The sequence below is a fragment of the Heloderma suspectum genome, chromosome 7 (assembly GCF_057233095.1).
Source record: "Heloderma suspectum isolate Gila_16-S chromosome 7, 16-S_ref, whole genome shotgun sequence".
NCBI classification, from domain to species: domain Eukaryota; kingdom Metazoa; phylum Chordata; class Lepidosauria; order Squamata; family Helodermatidae; genus Heloderma; species Heloderma suspectum.
The window spans coordinates 17,646,324-17,670,318 of NC_139464.1; the positions used below are offsets into that span (position 1 = coordinate 17,646,324).

Below are 23,995 nucleotides of genomic sequence, written 5' to 3' on the forward strand. Positions count from 1 at the left end.
CCTTCCCTGAGTGACCGGCTGTGGTTTATTACGTTTGGAATCTGTTCTTTTAAAATGTTTAAATTGTTTTAACATGGTGTTTTATTTTTTTATCTCAGCTGTTCACCACTTCAAAATATTTTGATGTGGAGCAGTATATAAATATTGTAAATTAATAAAGATAAAACTTAAAACATAAGACATAAAATAAAAGTATAGCCATCTAACTTAATACATAGATAAAACACCTGCACCTAAATTGATACAAAGCAACCTTATTCAGTTAAAAGCAGATTGGAATAGCCATGTCTTCAAGGCCCATTTAAAAACAGCCAGAAGGGGAGCTAAATGCCATGGATCCCATGGATAGGGATGGACTGATCAGTCTATTTCTGGTCTGTGTCTGTTTCACATGTGTTGAATCACATGTGTTTCATTTTCTGTGATTTTTTTTAAAATGCACAAAATTTGCATTTAAATCATTTGCATTTTCTCCTAAAATGCACATTTTCCACACATTTGTTGAACTGAGAACTGCATCACAAACTCAGAGAACTGCGCAATCTGAAGGATAAGTGCATTCCGATTTGCATATTAGTCCAGGAAGTGCAAATCAGGTCAGTTTGCTTTAAAATGCTGACTGAATGCAATTCTCCTTCGCCCCTAACTGAAGGAGGGAATTTTACAGGGAAGGAGCCACCACTGAAAAGGCCCTATTCTTGTGTCCACTAAACTGATAAATCAATGGTGGGCCTGCAAGCAGGGCCTCTGTAGGCAATTGCATCTGTTTCAGCTCATGGTCTGTTCAGGATACTTGACTTCAGTTTTGTCCACAGTTATGCTAACCAGCCCTAAATCATTTATCACAAAATTAAATAGGCTAGTTCCACTAGATACCTTGACTGCTACCTGATCATGGACAGGGGGAGAGGGACAGGGGGAGTGCGACCCTGTTGATTCTCCTGGACCTCTCAGCGGCTTTCGATACCATCGGCCATGGTATCCTTCTGGATAGGTTGTCTGGGTTGGGAGTTGGAGGCACTGCACTACAGTGGTTCCGCTCCTACTTGGATGGCCGATTCCAGAAGGTGGTGCTGGGGGATTATTGCTCTGTGCCATGGCAATTGTGCCATGGGGTTCCACAGGGCTCTATTTTATCCCCCATGCTGTTTAACATCTACATGAAACCGCTGGGGGAGGTTATCTGGAGGTGTGGGCTGAGGTGCCATCAATATGCGGATGACACCCAGCTCTACCTCTCTTTCTCATCAAAACCAGGTGAGGCAGTGGCTGTTCTGAACCAGTGCCTGGGCACGGTAATGGACTGGATGAGGGCTAATAAACTGAAACTCAATCCAGACAAGACGGAGGTACTGTTAGTGGGTGGTTCGTCTGCCTGGCTAGGTGATATTCAACCTGTTCTGGAGGGGGTTGCACTCCCCCTAAAGGATCAGGTTCGTAGTTTGGGGGTGCTCTTGGATCCAGAACTGTCACTTGAGGCACAGGTGAACTCAGTGGCACGGAGCACTTTTTATCAGCTTAGGCTGGTATACCAACTACGCCCTTATCTGGACAGAGATAGCCTAGCTACAGTGATCCATGCTCTGATAACTTCTCGTCTGGATTACTGCAATGCGTTATACGTGCGGCTGCCTTTGAAAACGGTCCGGAAACTTCAGCTGGTCCAAAATAGGGCAGCAAGATGGTTAACAGGGACTGGCCTGCGAGCTCATATTACGCCAGTACTTTTCCAGCTGCACTGGCTGCCAGTCCATTTCCGGGCCCGATTCAAAGTGCTGGTGTTAACATTCAAAGCCCTTAACGGCTTGGGGCCAGGTTACCTGAAGGATCGCCTCCTCCCATATGTGCCTGCCTGGACCTTAAGATCATCATCAGCGGCCCTTCTCCGTGAGCCCCTGCCAAAGGAAGTGAGGTGGGTGGCTACTAGGAGGACGGCTTTTTCTGTTGTGGCACCCCGGCTCTGGAATGAGCTCCCTAGTGAGGTTCGCCTGGCGCCTACATTGTACTCCTTTCGGCGCCAGGTGAAGACCTTTTTATTTTCCCAGGCATTTTAGCTTTCTAAATTTTTATCTTTGCTGTTTTAAATCTGTATTTTAAACTCCTGTACTACAGCTAGGTTTTATTGTGGTTGTATTGTTATATTGTGGTTTTAATGTTCTATATATTTTAAATTGTTTTATTGTGTGTTGTTTGGTTTTAGTTTTTGTGAACCGCCCAGAGAGCTTCGGCTATTGGGCGGTATAGAAATGAAATAAATAAATAAATAAATAAATAAATGGACAGCAAATACCTTTAAATCTCTAGTTGGAGTGGAGGGGAGAAAGCCATAGTCTTCCCATCTATTTGCATTGCATGTCTGTCATTTGCTGACATCACGAGAGTTGGGCATCAAAGCAGGGGAGTGAAGAAAATGGGCAACGTGACTGATGAGCAAACAGGCAGGAGGAGCCACAGTTGCCTCCTCTCTGACATCACTGGGAAATCAAAAGGTGTCAGGGATAAGAGGCGGGGCCCCTGCCCAACAGTATGCACTCCATTTTGAAAACTACTCAAACTACTCAAAAATGTCCTTCCTTCCTCTGCTTCGCTTATTGCCATCTATAAGATAAACTATTCTCTTCTTAACCCGTGATTATTAAGTTCTCTTAGATGCCTGTATTGGTCCCAGGAGCATAACCAAGTCACCTGTAGTGTTAGAGGGGCCTAGAGATCCATAATCCTTGCTTAAGTTCATTATTGGTGCAATTCCCTTGCTAGTGAGCCTCTGAGCATGTGAGATGAGTCAAAAGGACAATAGTGGCCTCAGCGCATTCCACACTAATGAGTGAGAGTGTTATCAAGCACTCTGCCTGGGAAGCGAAGTTTGTTTGTCTTAAAGCTGCAGGTGGCTGTGCTGAGAACCAAACGCTGTTAGTCCATGCTGAGAATGAATGCTAGGGAGTGCTTGCTGCTGTCATGCTGCCTGATTGCTAACGTGTATACTATAAAACCCATGTTACCCCATGGCTCTGAGTTCAGAGAAGCTGTCTGATCCATTGGATACGCCTGTGTGCTGTAAGTTACTCAATAAAGTACTCCTTGTAAGTAAACCTGGGTCTGATTTATCACTATCTTGGCACCTCTAAATTAAGAGGTCGAAGCCCATGGCCAGGGCAATACAGTGCCCTTGATGAGGAGCCCAAATATGGCTACCACACCAGCCCTATCTACATGTTGACTGAAACTCGCGAAGAATTCTAAAAGATTGGTGAAGCAAAACACCAAGGTGAATTCTGCCACTGAGATCTAGAGACCAGGTCCTCCTCCGGGTTCCACAGAAATGTGCCAAATGAATTCTGTACAATAATGGAATAGGGTCCTTAAGGGTACAGGCCTCATAAGAGAAGTGGGAGAACTTTTTGGGGGGCCAACATGAGACAAAGTTATGTTATTTCCGGATTACACTAAAGAAATCGCTGACAAAAGAAAGCAATTTACCAAGGCGAGAAATCAGGCAAGACAAATGTATCTGCAATATCATATCAAATATCCTGCTATATTTTGTATTCTTCTTGAAGGCCAGATGAAAAAGTTTTTAAATCATGAAATGGCAGAGGCTTGGCTAGCTGGCATTCAAAGTAAGGCACGGGAGACAGCTTCCCTAGCCTCATGAGCTGGGAACTTTTCAATTATTATTGTACTTCGCATTTGTTTGGGTTATACGGTCTGGGCAGTATGCCAGTCCAGAGGAGTACATACATCCCCTTTTTTTTCTTCTCTCTTTTTCTTACATCCTCTTTTTTACCTTAGACATGATATACTGTATAATAAAATTCCTGTTTGTGTGTGTATAGATATGTATACATTCATATATAGATTTAGAAATGACACTATCTAAAATATAGATAGTATAAAATTTATTAGTGATTTATTATTATTAATACTTATCCTTTTTTAATTTCCTTCCTTTTTATTATGAGACTTTGATTACTAATATTTTTGGCTGGTTAAATTGTTAAGCTTTACTATTATATGTCAACTGAAGGGCAAAATATGGTTGTTGGAAATGAATTGTAGGCTTGCTCCCTTGCTATAAGACTGATGATATGATATTGAAATGTAAGGTTGATTATCTATGCTGTACTGAATTGTAATATTGGCAATGCTATAGATGAAACTTTTAAGTAGAATGATATTTGAAGTTTGTGTGTAATGGAGTTTAAATTTAATCCTTTTAAGTAACTTTTTTATATTTTTTCTTTTTCTTTCTTGCTTTCTTCTTTCTTTCCCTTCTTCTGTTTTTTTTTTCTTTCCTTTTTTGTTATTCCTGTGTCCTCCTAAGAATACTGTATTGTTGGAAACTGTAGATAATGACTAGGTTGTTGGTACTGTTTATTTCATTTATGAAGATAAAAAATAGAATAAAAAGTATTTTTTTTAAAAAAAAGGAATGACAATACTCCTGTGAATTGCTACAGCAGAAAAAGGGATAGCTTTAACAGAAAAAGAATGTCACAATGTGCTTAGGTACTTCTGGCATAAAACATGTTTGAAAATTAAAAAAGAGAAAAAAAAAGGAGTACAGGCCACATTAGCATGGAACACTCCCAGAAGAGGCCTACTTGAGTTGGACACTGTAGGCTATTAGAACGTAGGCAAAGACTTTCTAACTGAAGTACAGTTTTCATGGGTTGTCTGAAATGTTCTTCTAGCTGTGGCAACCTTCTCCATCCTGGTGCCCTCCAGATGTGTTGTACCACAATTTCCAAAATCTCCAAGCCAGCTGTGCTGGCTGGGGAATTATGAGAGTTGTAGTTCAACACACCTCAAGGGCTCCAGGATGGGAAAGCTGAGATACAGTGTGATCTGGGTTCTGTTTTCCAAGTTTTATTCTGTGTAGCATAGATTTTAGAGGTTTTTGCAGTATTTTTATATGATGTCCTGTAGCTTCATATTGTTTTACTTATTGGTTGTAAGCTGCCTCGGGCTCTTTGCAGAAAGGCAGCTATATTTTATTACTGAAAAATAACATAAAAGAATCAGTAATTAATGCACTCTTGCCATCATACTTACAAGGTATCTCTCGGTATCCACACTCCAGAGCGTGGAAGTAATTCATAAACTCTCTCACAGGAATTTTAAAGGTTTCAAATAGCCCCATGTCCTCAAAGAGCCTGTAGGATACCTGGAAAAATAAAGCAAAAGGAACCATAATACCTAGAACAGGGGTGGGGAACCTATGCCCCAAGGGCCAAATGTGGACCTCCAAGCCACTCAGTTGAGCCCTCCAGACTTTCCCCAGGCCACACCCCTTTACCAGCCCCACTCTAGGTTATTGATATTATTTACTCAGTCCTGCTCTGTCCCCCAACTACAGAGTTGATGGAGGGCTCCCTCTCTGCTGACCTCCTGCCAGCAGAATCATGCATTTATGTTCAGGCTTTCAGCTTGCAAGCTGGTTTGTTGGGTTGGGTGCTGCTTGTCTTCTGTCATTTTGGTGTTATCTGTGTTTGCAATATGTTATTATTGGTTTAACCAAGATTTTAAGTATTTTTTTTTTAAGTTCCTATGATGGTTAGCCACCTTGAACACCATTTTTCTGGTGGAAAGGCGGGGCACAAAGTGAATGAATGAATCAATTGATCAATAACAAATGCTGCACAAGGAGAATGCCTGGATACAAAGGTCTTCCCCTGCCCACCACTGTGTACTGAAAAAAGGTAAAAGTCACATCCATAACTCTGCTGACTTTTGGCTCTGGCTTTGCCCACTTCTATAATGCAGACCCTTTACAGGAAAAAGGTGACCCACCCCTGACTTAGAGCTTAGGCATATGAGAACATGCGTACTTACAAGGCATGGGATATGGCCTGAAATGCCAGTTCCAAAACCCTAGCAATCTTCCTCTGTTTTAGACCCTCACCTGTTCTAAGTAGGGATGTTGGAGAAATCCGTTTGGGTGGTGTTCGACAAGTTTTCCTAGGTTCAGCCCCCCAGACTTCATTCTGGTTCCCACTGCAGCGCCTGACTCGGTCTGCAGTGAGTTGGGCCAGTTTGCGGATTTTCAGGGCATTTTTCCTATCTTTCCTTTTGGGGGAAGGTTCTGCAATTTGTGCGAATTTCTGAGTGATCTGAGCAAATTACACCCACATTTGCACAAATTTGACCAAATTTGTTCAAATTATGGCTGAATTTGTGCAGATTGCTCAGAAATTTGGGCAAATTGCAGAACCTTCCAAAATGTGCAAAAAAGTTCATGGAGTTCGGGGAAAAGTTCAGCTCTTGTATTTCCTAATACTACAGTACCAAGCCAGGAGTTGGTACTGCTGCCATTTAGATGTGACCCAAGTTCCAATCTATTTCCAGACCCAATTCAAGGTGGTGGTTATTGCGTTTTAAGCCCTATATTGCTTAGGGTTTGGATACATAACGGACCGCCTTCTTTCACATGAACCTGTCTGCCCACTGGGATAATCAGGAGAGGCTTTTCTCCATTTCCTGACACCATCAAAAACTAAATAGGTCATGATGTGTGAGGTAGGGATGTGCATAAAAACAAAAGTAGAGCTTTTTTCCAAATTCCACCTCAAAGTTTATTCTGTCTTATGTCTGTATCAGATTGTGAGCTTTGTTTGTTTCATTCTGCATGAATATTTCTGCATATTTCTCCATGTGTATGCATCAATTGTGTGCATCTTTGAAATGTATACATTCTTCTCCCATTGATTAAAGCATGTTTGTATGCATGTTGTCAAATACATTTTACTGGTTTGTGAATCACGTTGCAAGTTTGGAAATGTACAGACTTTGACTGCAGATTGTGTTCGAGTCCATGTTTGATCCAGATAGGGCAAACAGGGTAAATCTTGATAAAAAATGAACTGAAACAAATTTCTCATACATCCCTAGTGAGAGCGCCTTCTTCACATTAGTGCCAAAGTTATGGAACCCCTTACACCAGGAGATTTGCCTTGAGTTGCAAATACTTCCAGAACTTTTGTGGGTTGTACCACTTCTATTATAGGCAGCCCTATAATTTATTTATTTATTTATTTGCCAGATCGAGCTGGTTGTCCACTCTGATCTATATTAATGCATGTAGTAAGATTTCCACTGCTGCAAAAATTATGTTATTTGCCATCATGGAAGCTCTGCCTGTCTACTTTTCCTTTCTTGCTGATAAGGGCCAAATAGCATGTGGGAAGGGGGTGGGGGGAATCACAGGATCAGGGTGAAGCAGCATGAAAGAGGAAAAGAAAGAAAACGTCAGAAAAAGAGCCAACATAGATTTGTTGTATCACTTCATTCCCCTCCTCCTATAAGTAATGCAATGGAAATATCAAATCATATAGGAGAACATAAGAGCCATGCTGGATCAGACAAAGGGTCCATCTAGTCCAGCATTCTGTTGAGCTGTTGTCCAAGAACCCACAAGCAGGGCATGAGCGCAACAGCACTCTCCCACCCATATTCACCAGCAACTGGTGTATATAGGCTCACTGCCTCTAGTACTGGAGGTAGCACATAGGAGAAAATGGCTTGACTTCTATTGCGTGGGATGACCTGACTGCATGCTTCTTTCCAATCTATTCACTATGCAGAATGAGGGCTTAATTCAATTTTGGAGAAGCTCAGAGGGGCTGCATTAAAATGGTGGGCAGGACCAAGAATACCAGCCTATTTTAGTTTAAAGCTGTTACTGCCAGTAGCTAAGCCTTAGAAGAGACATTTCAACCTTTTAGAATGGGGTGGGGGGAGGACTGCACAAAAGAGGGGAAACCACTAAACAATCAGTGGTTGGGGCTAAGGGGTGTGGCTGTCTGAAAACCCCAGAGAGCCAAATTGGGACTTGGGGTGGGCTGATTTAGCCCATGGTCTTGAGGTTCCCCTTCCTTGTGGTAGACCGTGGTATAATTCTGGACGTGGTATAATTCTGGACTGTGTCACTCTAGATTTCAGGGGTCATATCTCCTTTTAATGCTCCCTTTGTAACAGTTCCTGCATGTAGTGAACCGATACAACAGAGATCAACATTTGGGATAGGGCAATCCAAAGGGGAAACTCCAGGAGACTGTAAGTTGGTCAGTCTTCAGTCTTCTGTCTTGCTTGAGAGCCTTTTTGACAGCCAAAAGAGTGATATTACAACACTGGAAGGATAAATGTTCAGCTCTTATAATGCAATGGACTGCGGACCTAACAACACTATCAATATTTGAACAGGTGGTATATAGGCACCACTCACAAATGGATAAATATATGGATATTTGGTTTGCTTTTCATGAAGCTTATGCATAATGTCCTGTTTTGTTTTGTTTTCAGAATGTTGTATTTAATGGAATATTGATATTTCTATGCATGCAATTTCTTGTCTTTCTCTTCTTTTTCTTTTTCCACAATTTGTTTTGTTAAAATCAGAATAAAAAGATGAATAGGGAAAAAAGAACTCTTGCTTGAGAAAACAACCTGAAGAAAGGCAACATTATTTATTTTATTTATTGCATTTCTATACCACCCAATAGCCAAAGCTATCTGGGTGGTTAACCACTCCCATCCCACAATTCACTGCATAAGAATGAAAGCGTGGACCAGGTCCTGATCTGTCCGCTGGATTTGGGGTAGGGAGTCTACAAGGAAGCAAAGTCCCAGAGAGGAAGCAATCAGAGCGAGCAAACAGGAGTTGGCCAGGGGAGTTGCAGTGGAAGAGGAGACAAAGGAGACAAAGGCAAAGAGGTAAGTGGGCTGGAGTAAGCCCAGGGGGCTGTCCTTTCCCTTCTGAGGGGCTGTGAGCTCACCAGGTGCTCCTGAGAGCTCCAGTTGAATTGAGGGTGTGTGGCCTGAGTACACCCAGCAGCTGTGTAGACAGGAAGTTTCAGTCTGTTTCCCGCCTCCCAGCTGAGCAGAGCAGAGCAGAGCAGAGCAGAGGAAGCTGCTCCAGCTGGTCTAGGGACTATACAAGGAAGCAAGTTCCCAGAGAGTGAGCGATTAGAGCAAGTGAACAGGGAGCGCAAACAGGAGTTGGCCAGGGGAGTTCGGCAGGGGAGGCCAAAGGGGAAGCCCCTAAGGGGTTTTTTTGGCTGCAATTAGGTTAAACTAAGGGCTTTACGGCCGCAAGTGGCATCCGCTACGCCATTTGTGGCTGTATTCATTCCTCAGCAATACGGTAATGGCGGCTGCCATTACCATATCGCCATTCGCCCGTGATACGGAGCTGGCGTGCAGCTCCGTGGAATCGCCGCGGAGAGGAGCTGGCTCCTGAGGATTCCGGTGGGAGCAACACATTGCCTCCCCCCGCAGGCGGATTCCCCCTGGACCAGAAGGTAGGGAATCTGCCCATCCCTACTCTCCAGTTGTGGTGACCTGCAAGGTGTGTGCAATGTTTGTTTTCTTGCCTGAGAACATCATGGTCTACACGTGCAACAAGTTCAAGTTGATCACACTGCTGGAAGAAAAAGTAAGAGGACTGGAGCAGCGACTGTCGACCCTCCAAGGAATAAGAGAACACAAAGAGTTCTTGGACAGAATGGTGGAACTACAGCAGCAAACTGAAGAACAGAAGCTTGAAGGGCAACAGCAAGGCAGACGAGGAAAATTATGAGGTGAGGAAAAATGAAGTAGAGGATACTCCTTGGAAAAGGGTGACAGGAGCAGAAGAACTAAAAGCCACTCTGCAGTGGAGCTATGGAACCATTTCCAGGTAGCTGAGGATGAGACTGGAGGACAGCCTGCAGAGGAAAAATTACAGGGGAACCTGCATGACAGCAAGCAAGTGGCTGAAGGTCAAGCAGAGGCAATGAAAGCAAGGCCTACAACAACAAGAAGAGAAGAGCAGTAGTAGTGGGAGACTCGTTGCTGCATGGGATCGAAACCCAAGCATGTCACGAAGACCCGTGGACTTGCCAGGTATGCTGTCTCCCAGAAGGATGGATTAGAGACATGACCGAAGGGTTGCCTGCACTCATAAAGCCCACTGACAGGTATCCTCTCCCCGATGCTATTTAACATCTATGTGAAGCCGCTGGGGGCTATCATCAGGAGGTTTGGGGTGCAGTGTCATCAATATGAGGATGACGCGCAGCTCTACCTCTCGTTTAAATCTTCACCAAGGTTGGCCGTAGAATCCCTGTCCAAATGTCTGGAGACGGTGAGTGGCTGGATGGGGAGGAATAGGCTGAAGCTGAACCCTGACAAGACCGAGGTACTTTTGGTGGGAGACAAGAGGAGGCTGGGGGATGTTGACCTGGTGTTGAATGGGGTACGGCTACCCTTGAAAGACCAGGTCTGCAGCCTGGGGGTCATTTTGGACTCCCAGCTGTCCATGGAGGCTCAGGTGTCAGCTGTGAGCCGGACAGCGCTGTATCAACTCCATCTGATACGGCGGCTGCGCCCCTTCCTTCCCGACCATCTGCTCCCATCGGTAGTACATGCCCTGGTCTCCTCTTGTTTAGACTACTGTAATGCGCTCTACGTGGGGTTACCCTTGAAGACGGTTCGGAAACTGCAGCTGGTACAGAACGCGGCGGCTCGCCTGATTAAAAGCAGCCGCCGGCGAGATCACATCACTCCAGTGCTGAAGGAGTTGCACTGGTTACCAGTTGCTTTCCGGGCCAAATTCAAGGTGTTGGTTTTGACCTTTAAAACCCTATATGGTTCCGGCCCAGCCTATCTTAAGGAGCGCCTCCAGCAGCACCAGACAGGCCGCTTAACAAGATCAGCCTCGGATGGCCTTCTCTCTGTCCCATCGGCCAGGACAGCTAGACGGGTGGGGACGAGGGAGAGGGCCTTTTCTGTGGTGGCCCCCACTCTGTGGAACTCCCTCCCTAGGGAACTCCGTCATGCCCCCTCTTTAATGAGCTTCCGTCGTGCATTAAAAACGTTGTTGTTCAGGCAGGCATTTGGGGTGGGTTAGGGTATTTTAGAAAATGTTTTTATTGTAGAATTTTATTGTTTTAAACTGTTTTTATTGTATGTTGTACATCGTCCAGAGTGGCTGGGTGACCAGCCAGATGGGCAATTAATAAATTTAATAATAAATAATAAATAAATCCCTTTCTTCTCATCCATGTGGGAACAAATGATACCGCCAAGCGGAGCTACGAAGAAATCATGTCAGACTTTGAAGCTTTGGGAAGGAAACTCAAGAACTTTGGGGCCCAGATAGTTTTCTCATCCATCCTTCCAGTAGTCAGAAGAGGGACAGAAAGGGAAAGAAAAATACTCCAGGTGAATGACTGGCTACGAAGGTGGTGCCGACGAGAGAGATTTGGATTCTGGGACCACGGGCTATACTTCTTGGAAGATGGACTGTTGGCAAGGGACGTGTTGCATCTGACAAAAGCTGGGAAGAATGTGTTTGGCCACAGCATGAAGAACTTTATTAGGAGAGCATTAAACTGAAGGGAGTCATAAAGCTGGGGATAACAGTGGACGAAGGCTCATGCACCACAATGGAGAGAACAGCTCTAATAGCGCCCAATAATAGTCTTCACAAACATGTAGGAAGGAAGCCAGACTATGAAGCACATAGTCTTCGATGTCTATATACTAATGCCCAGAGTATGGGAAACAAACAGAACTAACTAACTCTTAATACAAGAGGGAAATTATGACTTGATAGGTATAACTGAGACTTGGTGGGATGACTGTCATGACTGGAACACAGCAACTGAAGGATATAACTTGTTCAATAAAAACAGGAGGAACAGAAAGGGAGGTGGGGTTGCACCATATGTTAAAAATACATATCTCTGCACAAAAATACAGGAGGATGAGCTTGGTAGCCCCACTGAGAGCATCTGGGTTAAAATAAATGGAGCGAAGAATAAAAGGAACATGGTGGTTGGAGTCCACTACCAGCCACCCAATCAAGGAGAAGACGAGATGAAACTTTTGAAAAGCAAATAGCCAAGGTTTCAAGGAAGCATGATGTAATAGTAATGGGGGACTTTAATTTCCCCAATATTTGTTGAGAGACAAATTCTGCAAAACATGGCCCCTCCAAGAAATTCCTGACTTGTGTGGCAGATAATTTCCTCCTACAGAAAGTAGAGGAAGGAACTAGAGGATTGGCTATCCTTGACTTGATCCTAACCAACAGAGATAACTTAGTGGATCAAGTAGCAGTTACGGGAACTCTGGGGGAAAGTGACCATGTTATACTTGAGTTCTTGGTTCTAAAGGAAGCAAAAGCTGAGCGTAGCCAAACCCGTACCCTGGATTTTAGGAGTGCTGATTTTAACTCAGAACAATGATAAGTAAGGTCCCATGGCAAGCAACTCTGATGAGAAAAGGAGTCCAAGATGGGTGGGAGTTTTTTAAAAAGGAAATTCTCAAGGCACAATTACAAACAATTCCAAGAAGAAAAAAAGGTGGAAGACAACAGAAGAAGCCAATGTGGCTTCACAAAACAACTCAGAGATGACCTGAAAACAAAAAAGGACACATATAGGAAGTGGAAGGGAGGACAAGCAACAAAGGTAGAATACAGGCAGGCAGCACAGAATTGCAGGGATGGCGTCAGGAAGGCTAAAGCTGAGAACGAGCTGAGGTTAGTGAGGGATGGTAAAAGCAACAAGAAGGCTTTCTTCAGATATGTGCATAGTAAAAGACAGAGGAAAGAAATGGTGGTTCAACTATTAAATCAGGATGGCAAAATGGTAACAGATGACAAAGAAAAGGCAGAAGTGTTCAATTCCTACTTTAGCTCAGTCTTCTCCCAAAAGAGGGTCTATGACCCCCCTAGCAAAGGGGAAGTGCAGGCTGAAGGGGCAGGATTGCAGATTGAGATCGATAGGCATATGGTCAAGGAACACCTAATTACTTCGAATGAGTTCAAATCTCCAAGGCCAGATGAACTGCACCCTAGAGTAATAAAGGAACTGGCAGAAGAACTCTCAGAACCACTGTCTATTCTCTTTGAGCAATCATGGAGGGCAGGTGAAGTGCCAGATGACTGGAGGAGGGCTAACGTTGTTCCCTAACTTCAAAAAGGGAAAGAAGGAGGAACCTGAGAACTACAGACCAGTCAGTTTGACATCAATCCCTGGGAAAATTCTGGAGCAGATTATAAAGCAATCCATCTGTAAGCACCTTGAAAACAATGCAGTGATTGCTTGAAGCCAACATGGATTTGTCAAGAGCAAATCCTGCCAGACTAATCTGATCTCATTTTTGATCAGGTAGCCTCCCTTGTGGACTGTGGGGATGCTGTGGACATCATTTACCTCGACTTCAGCAAAGCTTTCGACAAAGTGCCCCATGATACCCTGATGAGCAAACTAGCTCAAAGTGGGCTAGATGAAACAACGATCCGGTGGATCCACAGTTGGCTACAGAATCGGACTCAAAGAGTGCTTATCAATGGGACCTTCTCAAACTGGGGAGAGGTAATGAGTGGGGTACCTCAGGGCTCAGTCCTGGGCCCAGTGCTCTTCCACATTTTTATTAATGACTTGGAGGAGGAAGTGCAGAGAATGCTGATCAGACTTGGAGATGACACAAAATTGGGCGGGACAGCTAATACCTTGGAAGACAGAAACAAAATTCAAAGTGATCTTGATAGACTGGAGCACTGGGCAGAAAACAACAGAATGACATTTAATAGGGATAAATGCCAAGTTCTGCACCTAGGAAAAAGAAACCAAATGCACAGTTACAAGATGCCCAACAACACTACAAGCGAGAAGGATCTTGGAATTGTTGTAGATCAGAAGTTGAATATGAGCCAACAATGTGATGTGGCTGTAAAAAAGGCAAATGCTATTTTGGGCTGCATTCATAGAAGCATAGCTTCCAAATCCCGGGAAGTACTAGTTCCCCTCTACTCAGCACTGGTTAGGCCTCATCTGGAGTACTGTGTCCAGTTCTGGGCACTACACTTTAAGAAGGATGCAGACAAACTGGAGAGGGTTCAGAGGAGGGCAATGAAGATGATCAGGGGACTGGAAACAAAGCCCTATGAGGAGAGACTGAAAGAACTGGTTCATGTTTAGCCTTGAGAAGGGAAGACTGAGGGGAGATATGATAGCACTCTTCAAGTACTTGAAAGGTTGTCACAGAGAGGAAGGCCAGGACCTCTTCTCGATCATCCTGAAATGCAGGACACGGAATAATGGGCTCAAGTGACAGGAAGCCAGATTCCGGCTGAACATCAGGAAAAACCTCTTGACTGTTAGAGCAATATGACAATGGAGCCAATTCCCTAGGGAGGTGGTGGGCTCTCCCACGCTGGAGGCATTGACGATTAGGCTGGACAGCCATCTGTCAGGGATGCTCTGACTTGGATTCCTGCACTAAGCAGGGGGTTGGACTTGATGGTCTTGTAGGCCTTCCAACCCTACTATTCTATGAGTCTATGATTCTATCTTCCAGCATCTGCCGCCTGAGGTGACTGCTTCACTCTGTCTCATGGTAGGGCCAGCCTTGCTGCCTGGTGGTGGTGGGGAGTCTTTGAAGGAGTGGCACTTTTTGATTAGCACAGACACTGACACTGTCTGCCACTCACCCCCATAAGACTTCCCTGTTCCCTCTGAGCTTACTTGCCATCCTCACAGTAGCTTGGAGAGAGGAGAATGCATTTTCTCAGCAACCATATATAGGTGTGTAGTTATCACTGTTCTAATAATGGGTTGGCCTGCTCCCGGTGGTGTAGAGATGAAAACCACTAGAACTGATGTGTTGATATAGATCAACACAGCTGGCTACACTTTGGGCATGCAGATGGGGGGCTGTGGCTATGGAGGAGGAGTGCCTGCACTTCAAAATTTACCACTACACCACCTCTGAAGAGGGAAACATTTGAAGCAAGGAGTAATGTGTGTGTGTGTGGGGGGAGCGGGGGGGGGGAACTGGACAGGCTGTGTGGCAATTCTATGGCTTGTGGGAGAGAGGGAGGGGGCTGCTGGAGCCATGTCCTGAGCTGCAGCTGAGATAAAGGTAACAGCCTTGCTGGACTTTCCTTCCACGATCCCGCTTTCCTGTTTTGCACACAAGTGCGCATCTATGCCGTCTGTCCCTCTCCACCCTTTTGACTTCTTCTGCAAATTCTGGGGTTCCCCGAGTTTGCTGATACCTCCCTGCGTGTGTGTGTGTGTGCATGCACGCGCGCATGCACGCGCACCCCATTTTTGGTTACATAAGCCAAAAGAGAGCCAGTGTGGTGTTGTGGTTAGAGTGTTGGACTGAGACTGAGGAAATATGGGTTCTAGTCCCCACTTGGCCACGAAGCTCGCTTTTGGCCAGTCACTGGCTCTCAGCCCAACCTACCTCACAGGGTTGTTGTGAGGATAAAATGGAGAGGAGGGGGAGGACCATGCGAGCTGCCTTGCATTTCTTGCAAGAGGAAACAAGGCAGGATATAAATGGGATGATAACATAAACAAACAAACAAACAAATAAAATAAGCAAGCAAGCAAGCAAGCATGCTGAGCTCCAGTAGGGTGGTGCAGAACAGGAGTGGGGAACCTCTTTCAGCCTGAGGGCCGAATTCATTTTCAGAGAAGCTCTCAGGGCCCATATTCCAGTGGTGGGTGAGGCCAAAGGTCAAAGGCAAAAGGGGCAGGGCCAAGATATTAAAAAGACCAGCATATTGTAGCTTAAAGGTCTTACTTCCAGCAACTAAGCCTTAGGAGAGGCATTTCAACCTTTTAGAATGGGGAAAAACTGCGCAAAAGCCAGGAAACTACCCAATTGTCAGTAGTTGAGAGAAAGGGTGTGTGGCCACCTTGGAAACCCTGGAGGCCTGGATGTGGCCTCTATGTGGGCCAAATTTGGTCCCTGGTTCTGAGGTTCCTCATCCCTGGTATAGAGGAAAAGTTCTGTTCTCTCTCTCTCTCTCTCAACCATGCATGACTTCAGAAACTTCTGTAATTCCCCACCTCGCCCTCCAATATTTTTTTCAAAACCAAAACAGCCCAAGCACTGTAGTTTTTCCTTGTTTAGAAAGTGCTCCAGTCCTCAGATCTTTCTGGTTGCCCTCTTCTGTACTTTTTCCAGTGTCTCTGTAACACTTTGGAGATGGCCAGAATTATACCACTATTGCAAGAAGTCTGGTTATCAATTACGTTCCCAGTCTACAAGCTTGCTATTTTAACTCACCAAGGAGCCATAATCCCCCCACCCCCCAGCCACTTAAACCCTCTTTTCTTCCTTAGAATCATGGGCTGGAGCAAATAGCTTTAGGTACCACAGGCAAGTGAACCCTGTCACCTATTGCAGCAGTAGATAACAAAAGCCCCTGAGAGTTAGTTGCCACCTTTTTCTGACCACAAATCTCTTGACTAGTCAGACCTCAGCAAAATGCATTCACCAAGCCATCCCGAAGGAAATTTTGTTGGCCTCCCAACTGCCTAACAAACTGTGTGAAGCTGTAGCAGTTCCTGGTGAGATATAAGAGCTGTGGGGCGGGGGGGGGGGGGGAGGAAGTGCCTTCAGATCTTATGGGGAGAACCCAGCTAGACCCATAACCAAAGCCTGACTCACATGTTGCTGCAGCACAGTTCGATCTACTTCCCTATGGCTTCTTCTGATGAGTGCAGTGTTTCTGGAGTGGTGTGGGAAGAAGTCAGAGCAAAATAGTAATGTATGAGTCAGTCCTGAGGTGACAGAACTGATGCCACAAATTAATTTCAGACCTGTATCTACTTATCCATCCCTTGTGAACCTTGTTTCTTTCTCCTCCTTCCCCTACCCCAGTCTAAATGTACATTTTAAGCTCCATGGGGCAGGCTCCTACTTTACTGGCATGTGGTCGGCCGGTGTGTGAACAGAATGCTGGACTAGACAGGCCTTTGATCTGATCTGGCACAGCTTTTCTTATCTCCCTTTGCTGATGCTGCTCGGTAAAGCACCATGTCCACTGAGGGTGCGATGTAAATAATAGTAAAACTACCACTAATACATGTAATAGTGACTAATTATTAACAACAAAAGTCTTGAAGCGAGTCAGGCTTTCTGCCCTCACAGCCACAATCACCCTCTTGCCAGAGGCGATGGGAAGACTACACTTTACACACCTTCCTAAGTCGCTTCATTTCTTTGCACACAAAGATTTAGAAAATAATAGCTCCTAGCTGACCAGCCTGGTCATGAAACACTTCCCAAATCCTCATTTACAGCTCTCACCTCCTGGAGCCTCGTCCTTCATTTTCCTAGAACCTGACCCCCAACTACCTTAGAGTCTATTGTTTTCAGTCCTTTGATAGAAGTAGCAGGGGAAGGAAACTCTAATTTTAAACTGTGTCTGGTCTTTAAATTGCAGTCTTCAATTCCACCTTCTCCTTTCCAAATAAAACTTGTTTTATCCCATCAGGGGTTGTTATTAGGTGAACAAAGAGCGTAAATTAAGGCATTACCTAACTACACGGCTTGCCAGAAAACAGCGGGGAAGATCAGGAAGGATTTGCCCTTCCATTCTGAATCAAGCCCCCATCCCACCCCCGCCTTTTGCATGGATTATTATCTCCTGCATTTTTATAGATTTGCCAGTGCTGTATTCAAGTGCTTTCGTTTGTACCAGAGATGGATGCTTTTAGTGTATGTCTTTTTAAATACAAATTCTAAACCAATTTGGCATCCCTTGCAATGTACGTAGATGGCTTCTCAAATATCCTTCAAGAGGCTATGTTGGTGCTAGGTTCTGAAGGCAAATGCTCCCTCAGGGGGGATATGTCAGCTCTTCTTTATTCCATTCCATAAATTTCAGGCTATGTGGCCCACGTAGGTAATTCATTTTGTTAATTTCTACCTCCCTCTCTCTAGCTCAGATCAGGAAGGCAATTTAAATTGCAGAAAGCCAAGAATGAATCATCCAAAGCCCTTGAGGTCCTTTGCTTTGCACCACCTCAAGGAGCTTATGGATGTACCCTGATATACATTTTTCACATCAGAAAGCACAACCATTACTTTTCTTGGCCTTAAGTAAACAGATGCAGGCATTAAAACAAATTCTGGTTTGATTTTACACCTGCAGGCCAAATGCAGACATATTGCTGCCCAATCTCCCAACCATGCTTAGAAGACTAGAAGCACCTCATGGGTTCATATGCTCTCCCGCCTGCCTGCCCTCCTTCACTTGTTCATGCAAATCCCATCCCCTTCCCTTTTTTTGCACTTTATGCACATGCTTATGTCTGCTCTAATGATTTTGCAAACCATGGTTTCCTCCAAACCACAGTTTGTAATCATGGTTAGAAGATGGGCTGTAAACTATGGTTTCAGTTAACTATGGTTAGCTCCCAAAAGGAAAGCTGTAGAACCTGCAAACTGGAAGAAATGCATGGTTGGATCCAGACTATACCGAGTCACACTTTAGTCCCATTGAAATCAACAGGACAAGTTAATCATGACTAATTAAAGTACCAATACTTCCAAGGAGTCTTAAACATGACCTAGTCTAGATCCAACCCTAGGTATTTTGCAAGGAAAAGTCACATGTGGCTTAGAATAGAGGAGAGGGGAACTGCCCCAGCACTCTTCCTAAATAGCAACCATGGTTACAAGGACAGCATCTATAATCCACTATCAGGATTTCAATCCAGTAGGTGGGATCCAATTGTTCCCTATGGGAACCACGAATTCCTTGATCAAGAGTGGGTGGCTTTGTTGTTCCAACAAATGGCAATGGAAACTCTACATGGAAAGAGCTGTGGATCACAGGCCTTGAATAGCCTCCGAAACAGCAACACACATGCTTTAAAAAGGGGCGGGCTGAGACCAAAATCTACAACACACACTTTCTTACCTGACTTAGGATACGGCCACATTTCTTGCCTGTCTTCTCTACCAAATCAAAGATTGGGAAATTCCAACTGTTTAGCTGCTCCATAAGAAGGTCCAAATTGTCCATTATTAGAGGCTCTGGGGCAAGAATAGGCTTGTCCTGCATCAAGAACCAACAAATATTCCCAACATTATAAAAACACTGTCAAGCATTGGCTACCTGGACCTTTCTAAACTAATACACAGACTGTGTCATTATTACTAAGCCATTCTAGCCACAAATGTCTTTTTTGTTTCCTTCTCTGCTTGCCACAGATTTTAACATGGGCATAGCCATGTATTCAGGGTGGGAGAGAAGGTTTTCAGTGTATGCCAGACTTGAGAAAGTTGTTGCCTTAAAGTAACTACAGCTGTATGTAAGGAATGTTTGCCCCCCAAAAAGCTGGGCCGGAATATTGGCCTACCTCTGGAATTCCCTAGGCAGATAAACCTCAGAACCACCAGCCTCAGGCACTGAAAGTGCTGATTGTGAATGGGAAAATTCTGCATTTCTGTGTTCATTTTGCAAAAGTGCACACTTTCCTGATTAACTAAAGTGTGAAAATGTGCATTGTTTAAAAAATGCACATTCTAAACTGCAGATTAAAAAAGAAGAACAACACACATTTTTGAATGTGACTGCAAGCTGGGAACACGCAAGCTTTTTCTGAAAAATGCGCTCCTGTTTCATGTTTGTGGTTGCAAATGGGGCAACTTCTGATGAGTTGCAAACTTAAACAAAATATCCGTACATCCTTAACCACTTATTCTACACTCCCTCTGCTGGCTGGAGGAGGGAACTGCAAACTATTCCAACTGGAACATTCCCAGAACAGCCCAGAGTTCTGGAGAATCACGAGACACCAGACGGCCAATCTGGTGTGATTATCTGATAAAAGACTCCCAGATCTGCGGTCTTCCCTCAGTTTAGGCACCTTGATGCTGATGGGGACGACTGGGCTCTCTCTGTGTGCTGCCTGACTACTGGTCTTTGGCTGGTTTGGTGCCTCACTGATTGCAGCCTACCTGCCTAGTGCCTTCCTATTTTACTTGCTGGGTCCTGGGCCTGAGTGGCTGACACCTAAATGTCTAGTCCAACCCACTCCAGGTTTCAGTCAGGCCACCTCTGGTGGGCTATGGTCTCTGGTCTGGTAAGGGACACAGGATGATCCCTCAATTATGGCATTGTAAAAAACAGTTTACTAATCCAATATTTGGGGGTACAAATAGACTCCAAATTCAGTCATAGGCCTGGTTCAGATTTAATTATTTTGGGCTAATAGAAACAGCTTTGTGTATATTCGCTTCCTCGTGTGCCCGACTTCAGTGCTTCTGTCTTGGTTTCATTACACGACCGTTTCCCATTACATCTGAACCAGGAAACTGTGGTTTAATCTCAACCTGGCTCTGATCAGCCTGAAGTTGTTACATATGAACCAGGCTGTAATTATTTTAAGAAATTGTGAAATTGCATGAAGGATGACTAGTTATAGTACATGGGTGCAACTATGTAAAAGATACTCTTTGGGGGTTTGTAAGGACTCCCATTCTAATTCCTATGGGGTCTCATAGACCCCCAGATACTTTATTCATGCCATTTTCCTTCAAGACAAAACCTCCTGGAAGCATGAATTAAAAAAAAAAAGGCATCGCACTAACTTGTCTTAACGGCTGCATCAAAATAAAGGAATGGCTGTGGCACTGAGCTGGTGTTTTCACCCAGTGTGGGTCATCTAGACCCCAAATACTTTCGATGTGTGATAAGCCGTTTTTCTCAGTTCACTTTCACTGGGGTCTAATTGGCTTCAGCGCCCTTTGGCCAAAACCTTCAAAGCAAAAATAACACACTATAATTTGCACTGCAGACTGGAAACACCCCAGAACAATTGACCCCTTGATCGTAGGAAATAGATGGATTATGAAGAGGTAGGGAGGGAACGTAGCTCAGTGATAGGGCACCTGCTTTGCATACAGAAGGCCCCGGGGTCAATCCATGGCATAGTGCAACCATCCATGGCTAGACATTGCTGGGCAGTTGCTCAGGCCTACACCCCTGCAGGGGGCCCAGTCAGTGGAGTCTAGTTGCTCGAATGTCAGTAGGGCGGTGAATCCACTCCGGGTTTCAGTCAGAACCAGCCAGATCTCTAAAGGAGCTGTCTAAGGTGCTCCTTTAAAGTTCTGGAGTGGATTCACTGTCCCACTGACATTGGACCACCAGCCTCCACTGGGCCCAGTGTCATCCCTCACAGCCTACTGGCCCTGCTCCTGCTCTTCCTTCCTGTCACAGCTTGCTCACTGGCCCTCTCTAAGCATGCGAACAGTGACAAGAGTGAGGAGAGAAAGCCACATCTTTTGTTTCTCTCGCTCTCTCTCCCTTCTGGCAAGTGAATGAACAGTGGAGACAGAAGTGAGGAGGAGAGATGCTGCTAGTTGGAGGAGGTAGTAGTGGTTTTACATGGACCAGTCTTGTCTAAGGCAGCTTCATATGTCCACAGGTTAGAGAATAATCCTACTATGCATTTGGGGTCTAACGAAAAAATAGATCTCAAGCAAGCCTAAAAGCCTTGCTCAGCTGGAAGTGAAAACAAGCAGCGAGCAGCAGAATGGGGAAGGTCAATTTGTTTTGTTGTTGCTGTTTTAAAATGAACTCAAACTGGGTTGAAACTGGACAGATTTGGCGGGCGGGGCCTTGGCAGCCAGGATTTCTCCCTAAACTGTCAACTTGGACTCTTGCACCACTCCTGGGGGTTATTAGTTAAGAACTAAATTTGGATATTTATGAGCTTAATTTAGGCCACATCTGCACTTTGCTGTGCAATAATTCACAAAAGTCCCCATTCTGTTTCACTCTCCTGTCTCCAAAACTGTTTTCTCAGTTTACTTGTGATGTCTGATTTTTATGGACAATGCTGCTTTGGATTTATGTATCTGTGCAACTGTGCCAATTAGAAATAGCAAGCTGCGTCAGACTTCCCATCTGTTTTTAAGTACGTTTGAGTCTCTTTAGTCAAGTCATGAGATTGTGATGATAATAAATACATAATAACAGCAGTAGCAACAAGTGGGAGCTGCAACAAAATGTTGCAGTGTAGACAAGAGCTGGTATTCAGCATTCTAGCCTCTCCATTCCTCCCCCCCAACACACACAGTTTTCCACCACCACCCCACTCCCCCAGCAGTCAGTCAGCATTCCGAGGCCTGTACTCACTCTGCACTGGACAGTTTCTGGTCCCCTCCCGCTTTAGTGTTTTTTTCCCCACAAATGGTTTTGTTGTTGTTGTTCCTGCAAATAGGTGGGTTCCCTTAAGCCTACAGGGGCTACGCAGAGTTGATGCTCATTTGAATGCTGATCTTATACCAGTTAGTTCAGACCACTGGTTAATCCAGCCCAGACTTCCCCAACCTGGAGCCCTCCCGATGTTTTGGACTACAACTCCCAGCATTCCTGATCACTGGCAATGCTGTTTGGGCCTGATGGCTGTTGAAGTCCAAAACATCCAGAGGGCACCCAGTTGGGGAAGGTTGATCTAGTCCAACATTGTTTAACTGGCAGTGGTTTTCCAGGAGCTCAGGTAAATCGTTTCCCATCCCTTAAGATTCTTTTAACAGGAGTTGCCAGGGACTGAATTTTGGAACCTTCTGCATGCAATATATGGGAGCTACCAAGGAGTTGTATGAAAAAAGGAATGATTTTTCGCAAGCTCTGGACTTGTGACAGTGCAGTCCTTTCTCATTTTCTCAGGTACCTTAAGAAGACACAATTACATTGAAGAGGGAATGAGATACCTCATGCGGCAACAAGGGATGCAATATGATGGTCTCTGGAGTATACGTCCTGCAGACAGATCCCATCTGTGCCTGCTGCTTCAAGCAATCGGCCTCCTCCTCATTCTGCACAATGTCGCTGCTGTCACTGTTGTTTGTTTCATAGTCAGAGGTGGCTTGTGCCGGATCGTCTGAAACGCAAGCCCAACTGCCTGTTACTGCCATTAACAAAAACCGTTTCATTGTCTGTCCTGTTGGGCTGTGAATTCACCCAATGCACACATATACATCCAGTTACTGAGGGGAACACGGAGCTCCCATAAGAGAGAAAGCAGCCTCAGAATAATGCAAATGGGTTCCGAGAAGCCCTAAGGCAGGGTAACTTCAGGCCCATGGGCCAAATCCAGCCCTCTGGTGTTGTTGTTTTCCAAAAATGGCCATGCCCACTTTCCTGGCCACACCCCTTTCCCTGACTGGCAGTCATGTGGTTCTCTAGTTTTTGCGTGGGGTTTTCTCCATTCTAAAAAGCTGAAATGACTCTCCCAAGGCTAAGTTACTGAAGAGCTTTAAACTAACAGAAGCTGGTATTCAGGTCTTACCCCCCCACTTTTGCCTTTGGCCCAGCCCACCACTGGAATGTGGCCCCCTAAGAACCTCTCCGAAATTGAACTTGGCCCACAGGCTGAGAGAGGTTCCCCAACCCTGCCCTAAGAGCTGCTGTCGTTGTAAGTTGCTCTCCCACTGCAGCCTCCCTCCTCCCCTATGCAAATCCCCCCCTCAACCATGATTAAGCTGTGGTTAATCATTTCCCTTTGCCTGTGACTTTCGGTCCCGTTTGAAGGGAACTTTGGTTAATCTCAACTAGGGATGGGAGAACCAGGGATGTTCGAGCTCATCAAAATTCTCTGAACTTCACTTTGAAGCTTGGCTCAGCTCACTCCCGTTTTCATTTGCAACATGTTCTTCAGTGCTTCGAATGGGAAAAGTGTGCATTGCACCAAAGTGCACACTTTCTCCACATTGACTAAAGTGTGAAAAAATGCATTTTTCAAACGTTACTACAAGTTCGGGAATGTGACAATATTTTTCAAAAAAGCGTGTTCCCATTTAAGTTCTGGGTTGCAACGGGCCAAGTTTGGGTGATTTGCAAACGCCAACAACATTCTCATATATCCCCAATCTCAGCCATGGTTAGGAATAGTGCTGACGAAGTCCGTAATCGTGACATTCAAAAGGAGAATCTAGGAAGGGAAGAGTCTTTGGGGAGGGAGCATGCAATACAAGACTGGCCTCCCGCCCCCATTTGCTATCCATAGCGAGAGTATTGTCTGCACTGGCCTAAAATGATCTCCAATATGCATGTATACTCAGGGCCATGGCCTCTGTATTAGGAAACACTCGGCTGATTATTTTTAAGATCTCATAGGAACATTGGAAGCTGCTTTATACTGACTGATAATTTTAGTGGAAAGGTGGGATATAAAGTAAGTAAATAAAT

At 44.8% G+C, this 23,995-nt stretch overlaps 1 protein-coding gene across 6 annotated transcripts in view; it reads right to left on the reverse strand.

The window, feature by feature from the left end:
* Positions 1–23,995, reverse strand: part of PDE3A (phosphodiesterase 3A) — a 392,649-nt gene that overhangs the window by 33,606 nt on the left and 335,048 nt on the right. For all 6 annotated transcript variants that reach the window (XM_084809193.1, XM_084809190.1, XM_084809192.1 and 3 more), the window contains 3 exons: positions 22,519–22,688; positions 18,716–18,853; positions 5,053–5,164 (listed from right to left, as the gene is read on the reverse strand). In XM_084809193.1, the coding sequence (XP_084665319.1) occupies positions 5,053–5,164; positions 18,716–18,853; positions 22,519–22,688 (420 nt within the window). The remainder of the gene's footprint in view (positions 1–5,052; positions 5,165–18,715; positions 18,854–22,518; positions 22,689–23,995) is intronic.